Source organism: Penaeus monodon, chromosome 7, assembly GCF_015228065.2.
Source record: "Penaeus monodon isolate SGIC_2016 chromosome 7, NSTDA_Pmon_1, whole genome shotgun sequence".
Classification (NCBI taxonomy): Eukaryota; Metazoa; Arthropoda; class Malacostraca; order Decapoda; family Penaeidae; genus Penaeus; species Penaeus monodon.
The window spans coordinates 51,557,069-51,564,568 of record NC_051392.1 but is presented as its reverse complement, the minus strand read 5'-3'; the positions used below and the strand labels follow the sequence as shown (position 1 = coordinate 51,564,568).

Below are 7,500 nucleotides of genomic sequence, written 5' to 3'. Positions count from 1 at the left end.
ATTGAAAAGAAAAGCAACTGGCATCAAGTGATATCTCAAATTACTGGAGGTAGAGGAAGAAAGATATGATGTTAAGATATGATAAGATATAATAAGATATGATGTTAACTGATACCTAAAACTCCCCAGGAAATTGAAGATTGGAACATAAAGACGTAAAAAAAACAAGATACAATAATAGTCTATAATAAGACAGAATGATAATGTATAATAAGATGGATAGATAGATAGATAAGAATATATAAATAGACTGATATATAGATGGGTAGACAGAGACATGCAGATAGATGGATCGAGACATGAAGATAATAATAATGATGATGATGATAATGATAATAATAATAATAATAATAATAATAACAATAATAATAATAATAATAATAATAATAATAATAATAATGAATAAGATAGATACATAGATGAAGAGATAAATAGACGATATATAGAGGGATAGACAGAAACATGCAGATAGATAGATAGAGCCATGAAGATAGATAACAAAATAAATAGATATAGATCGAGATAAAAGGACAGTCAGATAGACGGATACGTAGACAAAGACAGACAGAAAAAATAGAACAACAAACAACAACATAAACCCATATATAAACAAAACCACAACAACAAAATGAAACCGACTCCCACTCAACAGACACGCGCGTGGTAAGACAACCTCCCTGGTACTATGGAGAAGAGCAACGGACCTTCATCCACCCTCTGTACAACCGGACGTGGATTCGCCTCCCGAAGAATTTCCACGAAGACCACCTGGACACCCGGAATCAGGTGAAGGTGGTGTACGTCGCTTACAATGAGCTGCATTGCACTGTCAACAGCGTGCCGTGGTAGGTTTTGTGTTGGTTTTGTGTGTGTGTGTGTGTGTGTGTGTGTGTGTGTGAGGGTAAAATAGAGGGGGAGAATGGAAGGAAGGAAGGAACGGACAGAGAGAGAGAGAGAGAGAGAGAGAGAGAAAGGAAAAGGAGAAAAGAGGAGAGAGAGCGAAATAGTGACTGAAATAGTGACGAAAGGGAGAGATATCGTGTTCGAATCTTACAATGAAATCTGATGATATTTAGCACACATATTTTTGACTTTGTAGATGCTATTTCTTAACTTTTTTATCTTTTTCTAGTAACCCGCGAATTGCAAAGCACAAACGTGACTTTCCAGCTCGAGATCAAGTCAACAGTGCCGTTATTGGTGCCAAAGTGGGCGGGGTTTCGACCTGGCATGCCGGTGAGTCACAGATGTTGTGCAGAGACATCCGCACGCACATGCATAGGAATTTGAGATAAATCGATAGATAGCTAGATAGATAGATGGTTAGAGATAGATAGAGAGAGAGGGGGGAGAGAAGGAAAAAAAGAGAAAGAGAAAGAGAAAAAGAAAATGAAAAAGAGAAATTAAGAAAGAGAGACACGAGGAACAAGATACATAATAAAATACGAGAACTTACCCCTCCCCTCCTCTCTCCTCCCCACCACAACAACATTCCCTCCCCCTCCCTCCCCTTCCCCCGTCAACAACCACTCCTCTTTACCCCCATCTCCCCCTCTCGGCCCCCTCCAGCACTAGAAAAATATTTACCCTCGTCTCCCCCTCTCGACCCCCTCCAACACTAGAAGAATTTTTACCCCCGTCTCTCCTCTCCAACACTAGAAGAATTTTTACCCCCGTCTCCCTCTCTCGACCCCCACCAGCACTAGACGAATACGTTGAAATCCGCCTCCAACACATCTACACGGGCGACATCTACCTCCTGGGACGTCCGACGTGCGTGTGGTGGGACATCCGATCTCACAGGTGGGCGAAGGACGGCTGCCGGCTGGTGGAGACCGATGAATTTGTCTCTGTCTGTCACTGCAGTCACCTGACGAACCTCGCCGTTCTTATGGATATCAACGGACTCGTGGATGATACTGATGTAAGGGGTTTATTTTTATTCTGTCGGTGTTGTTGTGTTCGTATTACTGTTTTCAGTATTTAGATGTATTGTTATATAACATTATCATGTGAGTATTACAGTGATATCCCTATTGTTATTATTACTAGTATGGTTATTATTTCTTCCATTTCTATCATTATTAGTTTAACTATCAATGATAGGTATATAAGTTATTAAAGATGCCTGTTTCCTTTTAAATCTATCTATCTATCTACCTATCTATATGTATGTACACACACACACACACACACACACACACACACACACACACACACACACACACACACACACACACACACACACACATATATATATATATATATATATATATATATACATATATATATATATATATAATATATATATATATATATATTATATATATACATATACATATATATATATATATATATATATATATATATATATATATATATATATATATATATATATATATATATATATATACATGCATATATATATGTATGTATGCGTACATACATAAAAGAAAATTTACGAACTAAAAGGCACCTCTCCCTCCCTCAGGTGATGTACTACGTGCTGCAGTGCGTCATCATCATCGGCTGCGTGGTGACGGTGGTGAGCCTCGCCCTGTGCATCCTCTGCTTCCTCATCTTCAGGGACCTGAGGGAGAAGACGAGCTCCTTAGTCCACGCCAACCTCTGCGGGAGTCTCATGCTTGCGGAACTCGTGCTCTTGGGCGGTCTGGACGCAGCCGAAGACACGGTTGCTTGCAAGGCGGTGGCGGCGCTGCTCCACTATTTCTTCCTGGCGACCTTCACGTGGAGCGCCATCGAGGCCTTCCACGTGTATATGACCTTCGTTAAGGTGAGGACGAGGGACGCGAGGGGCAGTTAGGGCCGGAGGGAAATGCCGTCTGGGTGGAATATTTTATGATTTTCGTTTCACGTTTTTTTTTTTCCCCTTTTCGATTTATGGAAACGTACTCTCCGGTTTTACGAAGATTTTCATGTGAATTTTAGCTTCGTCAGTGAGGATGAGATTACAAAATGGAGATTGTGAATTAGTTGATTGAGCCAACAAAGAGAAAAAAGTAAAATATCGAAATAAACCGAATGGGGGAAAAGGATTTGCTGACTAGAAGGGGAGGGGGGTACTGGGCACACTAGGAGGACCTATGCCTTCCTCCCCTTGCTAATATGTTTTAAAAAGGCGTTAGGGTTGGACCAGATTACTCTTTGGACGGCAAAAACACATTTCATTTCATCTTCGCGTTAGAAAATATTATGTGATTGATATTTTTTTTTCTGTCTTTTTCTTTATTTTTTGATATGCCGTTTCCGTGGTACAAATAAAATATCTCTTTATTTTTGCAGGTGCAGAAGACCGAACGATCGCCGCTGAAATATTACATGTGTGTGGGCTACTTGGCTCCTTTCTCATACGTCTCCCTGACACTGGCATTCACACAGGCCGAGGGTTATGCCACACGAAAAACGTGAGTGTCACAGAAAACATGACACTGTCGTTAAGTACAGAAAACGGGCAAATAATAACTGATAAACCAATAGAAAATTAAAATACTGTAAAGCAAATAAGTAAATAAGTAAATCTAAGTAATGAAATGTTATTTACAGGTGCTGGCTGTCTCCAAATGGTGTTCTATGGACCTTCGCGGGGCCTCTCGCCATAATCATGTTGGTAAGTATAAATCTGTACATTATCAAAAAAAAAGTATAAAAATCTGTCAAGCCTTAGAGTCCATGAATATATATCTTCTGATCAAGAGTGATATAATTCATGTGGTCTTAAGGTAATTTTGAGCTGCCTTGTTTACTTATTTACTTTTGAACCAATACTTTTTCATTTTACTGTAAACAGGAAAACTCGTGGAGAATTATGGCGTTTCATTGGCGGTGGAAGGGATGGGGGGTAGAGGGTTGTCCGTGATACTTTAGAGCTGTTCGTAATCATCTGTTGTAGGTGTCATTGTCTAATAATAATAATAATAATAATAATAATAAATGAATAACTAAATAATGATTATAATAACTATATGCATACATGCTTAGTTGTCCTCAATACAGGATGAATTCCTTTCAGATATATAATACTTACGCCTGTCAGAAAAATTGCAATATGCATAGCTATTAAAACTAAATTAGCCATTAGACACATGGGTGCATAAAAGGACAAAGGATTTTAAAAGAAAGACAAATTCCCCAATAAAAAAAAATCGCATACGATTCAAAACCTTCCATTATTTTATCATCTCATTATCTTATTATTCCAACAGATCAATAGATTAATAAGAGACAACTTCCCTCATGAAAAAAAAAAACCCCAAACCTTCTATTTATCATTATATTATCGCATTATCATATTCCAACAGATAAACGCTGTCGCCTATTTCATGACAATGCAAGTGACTTGGCGGGAAAACGCGCTCATCGCCAACAGCATTACCAACAGCAACAACAACATCACCAAGAGCAGCGGCAGCAAAAACAACAGCAATAACAGCACCAGCAGCCGTAGTAGCAACAGCCAGAAGAAAAAAGCAGAGTCTCCAATGAAGAAAGTCTGCAGTTCCTTGGCTGTCGTGTTTATTCTCTGCTTAACCTGGATGGCGGGATTCTTCTACTTTATCAGCGGTTGGTAGCCTTGCCTTGGTCGGGTTAAGGGGTTATGCTTACTGTTTTTTTACACTTATACTTACTGTTTTTTTTTACACTTACAATTACTGTTTTTTTTACAAGTACACTCACTTTCTTATTACACTTACACTTACTGTTTTTTTTCATTCCTTTCTTTTTTAATGGGTTTCGAATAAATCTGTTACAATTCCTGGTTGCGTATTGGTGTTTCGAATAAATATGAAACCCTCTCTGGGCCTGTAGGATCGAATCAATTGGTTACACTTCCTGGTTATGTTAAATGGGCTTTGAATAGATAGGTAACCGAGTCTGGTAGTGTAGGATTTGTAAATGGGTTTCGAATATAAATCCGCTACATTGTTGATCAGTACCAATGGGCCTGTGAGTCATAGTAATATATTCTAATGATAAACTTTAAATTTCATGAAGGCCGCTTGTGATTCAGAGTCGTGATCCTGAAAACATCAACAACAAAATGACACCAGGAATAATTCCGATATAAGCAATATAATAATACAAGAGATTCAATCATTACGATAACCAATGCAAGCGACAACGACATTACAACACAAGAAAAAAAAACAATAATAATAGCAATAACAACATCAACAATATAACCAATATCTAAAAATATATGTATATATATATATATATATATATATATATATATGTATATATATATATATTATATATATATATATATATGTATATATATATATATATATATATATATATATACATATATATATATATATATATATATATATATATATATATATATACGACATGGATAAGAACACTAGTTCCTACATCGATAATACTAACATCCACACTTCTCGTTCTCTCTCTCTCTCAGAAACCTACATAATGGCCGGTATCTTCACGTTCCTCAACTCCATGCAGGGCGTCGTGATCTTCGTTTTCCACATAGCGATCAACACCCCGATTACGCAGGAGGTCAAACGTATACTGAAGTGAACAGGTGGGGGAGAGACTGGTATTATTGTCATTGTTGTTTGTGAATGGGATGTGAATAATCTGTATGCATAAGTGTGTGGATTCTCCTTTTGGCGTTTAAAAAAAGTAAGTCAGATTTGTGTGTATGGCAAAAATTCGCTTTTATTTATTGAATAAAGCTGTTGCATTTTTTATTTCCTTTGAGATATTTGGCACATTTATTTTTATTATTATTTATGTATTTATTTATATATTTTTTTTACAGAGATGATATTCACTGGGGTTGAAACCTTCTGATACGCAAACCGTTTCTACCTTCAAAATGCTCCTTCAAAGTCTTCTATTCCTGCGCTGCAACTCTTGCAATCTTTATGCAAATCAATCACGTCTTAGGGTCTTCATGACGGAAGGGAGAAGAAACTAGAAGATAAAGAAGAGGAGGAACTGTTATAAAACAAATGGCAGAGGATTCACTTTTTTTTTTTTTTTTTTTTTTTTATGACAAATCGTCTTTGTCAGTGATTTTATTCTGGCCTTTTTTTGCATTTGATTTTTTCCACCTTTTTTTTGTAAAGTTCTTGTGGTCGTTGTTGTTAGATGTTATTTATTTTCCTGTTTTTTTTACGTCCGTGATCAAAATGTCCTTTGTGTATTGATGAACAGGAATACGTTACCTTTTCTATACTAATACAGGTCGTTCTGAAACTGCATATAAGATGCTAAGAGAACAAATGTACTGCCAATGTGTTCGTGTATGTTATTGTTGTATTTACTATTGACCTTTTTCTATAAATTTATCAACGGAAAATGTTGTTTTAATCACCTTAGAAAAAAAAACTCATATTGTGTGTGTGATATGTGCAATATTTGGAACATTCATTTATTTTCGGGGGGTTCTTGTATAAGGTAAAGAAAGAAGACAGAGCGAGAGAGACGGAGAGAGAGAGAGAGAGAGAGAGAGAGAGAGAGAGAGAGAGAGAGAGAGAGAGAGAGAGAGAGAGAGAGAGAGAGAGAGAGAATAAAAGATAGCGCGATAGAGACAGACAGACAGAAATAATGAGAGAAGGAGTAAAATAGAGCACGAAAGAGAAAAAGAAAACAGATAAAGAGATAGGAAGAGAGCGAGACAGACGATCAACATGTACGTCACGCAGGCCCTACGAGTTGCCAGGCCGTCACAGTAAGACCCTGTTCACTGTAGCTACCACACCGTACCGTCCTGTGGCGCATTATTCGTCTTGTTGTGAGGTCAGTTTCGTATTGATATTAATCTTAGTTAATTACCATTTCCATTCTCATGATCTGACGGCTCTTCATGCGACGTAGATATGTGACATTACCCCAAAGTAGCTTTTCTATTCTCATAATGTAAACTTAGGAATAATACCTACTTACTCGTTTGACATAAATATAAGATGTTGGTGGAGTGAACTGATACAAATTAGTTTTATTTTTATATAATCTAATTCCAAATTACGGGCTATCCATTCGTGCATGATAATTTTTTTTCTTCTAAAATATCACACAGAACGCCACAGTAAGATGGAAGAAGTGGGCGGAGCCTGGTTGCGTCCAGCCACGCCCATGGAGGAGATGTTCGAATCTGCGCACCAACGAGGGACGCTGCTCATTTGTTACCATATAATTCTCAACTCTTCCGCTCGTCTCCTGGAGGAACATGTTCGAACTGCACTTAAATACCTTCATTGGTAGCCTAATATTTGTCGAGTCATTCTTTTGTTGGCTTTGAATATGTGTTAATAAATCTTATATCTTTGTATGTTGGTGATTGTTGATGCCTATAATATTTTCTGGCTTTGATGATATATATCATTCAACAGGAAGGTGCCAAATCTACGCGTCTGTTTCGGTGTTCGAGACGGTGAAATGTGGCTTCGACACAGGTCTTCGAGTGATCTTGATTTCGAAGTAATTTTTTTTGTTTGTCTTACGACTTAT

At 37.4% G+C, this 7,500-nt stretch overlaps 2 protein-coding genes across 2 annotated transcripts in view; both read left to right on the top strand.

The window, feature by feature from the left end:
• Nucleotides 1-6,343, top strand: part of LOC119575442 (adhesion G protein-coupled receptor L2-like) — a 38,365-nt gene extending 32,022 nt beyond the window's left edge. The window contains exons 13-21 of the mRNA XM_037923062.1: nucleotides 653-845; nucleotides 1,133-1,236; nucleotides 1,701-1,924; nucleotides 2,492-2,794; nucleotides 3,304-3,425; nucleotides 3,565-3,628; nucleotides 4,320-4,581; nucleotides 5,441-5,566; nucleotides 5,807-6,343. Coding sequence (XP_037778990.1) covers nucleotides 653-845; nucleotides 1,133-1,236; nucleotides 1,701-1,924; nucleotides 2,492-2,794; nucleotides 3,304-3,425; nucleotides 3,565-3,628; nucleotides 4,320-4,581; nucleotides 5,441-5,562 — 1,394 coding nt within the window. The 3' untranslated portion in view covers nucleotides 5,563-5,566; nucleotides 5,807-6,343. The remainder of the gene's footprint in view (nucleotides 1-652; nucleotides 846-1,132; nucleotides 1,237-1,700; nucleotides 1,925-2,491; nucleotides 2,795-3,303; nucleotides 3,426-3,564; nucleotides 3,629-4,319; nucleotides 4,582-5,440; nucleotides 5,567-5,806) is intronic.
• A 344-nt stretch (nucleotides 6,344-6,687) lies between these two features.
• The window catches only part of LOC119575443, a 2,571-nt gene continuing 1,758 nt past the window's right edge, over nucleotides 6,688-7,500 (top strand). The window contains exons 1-3 of the mRNA XM_037923063.1: nucleotides 6,688-6,789; nucleotides 7,070-7,250; nucleotides 7,383-7,470. Of these exons, the coding sequence (XP_037778991.1) occupies nucleotides 7,084-7,250; nucleotides 7,383-7,470 (255 nt within the window). The 5' untranslated portion in view covers nucleotides 6,688-6,789; nucleotides 7,070-7,083. The remainder of the gene's footprint in view (nucleotides 6,790-7,069; nucleotides 7,251-7,382; nucleotides 7,471-7,500) is intronic.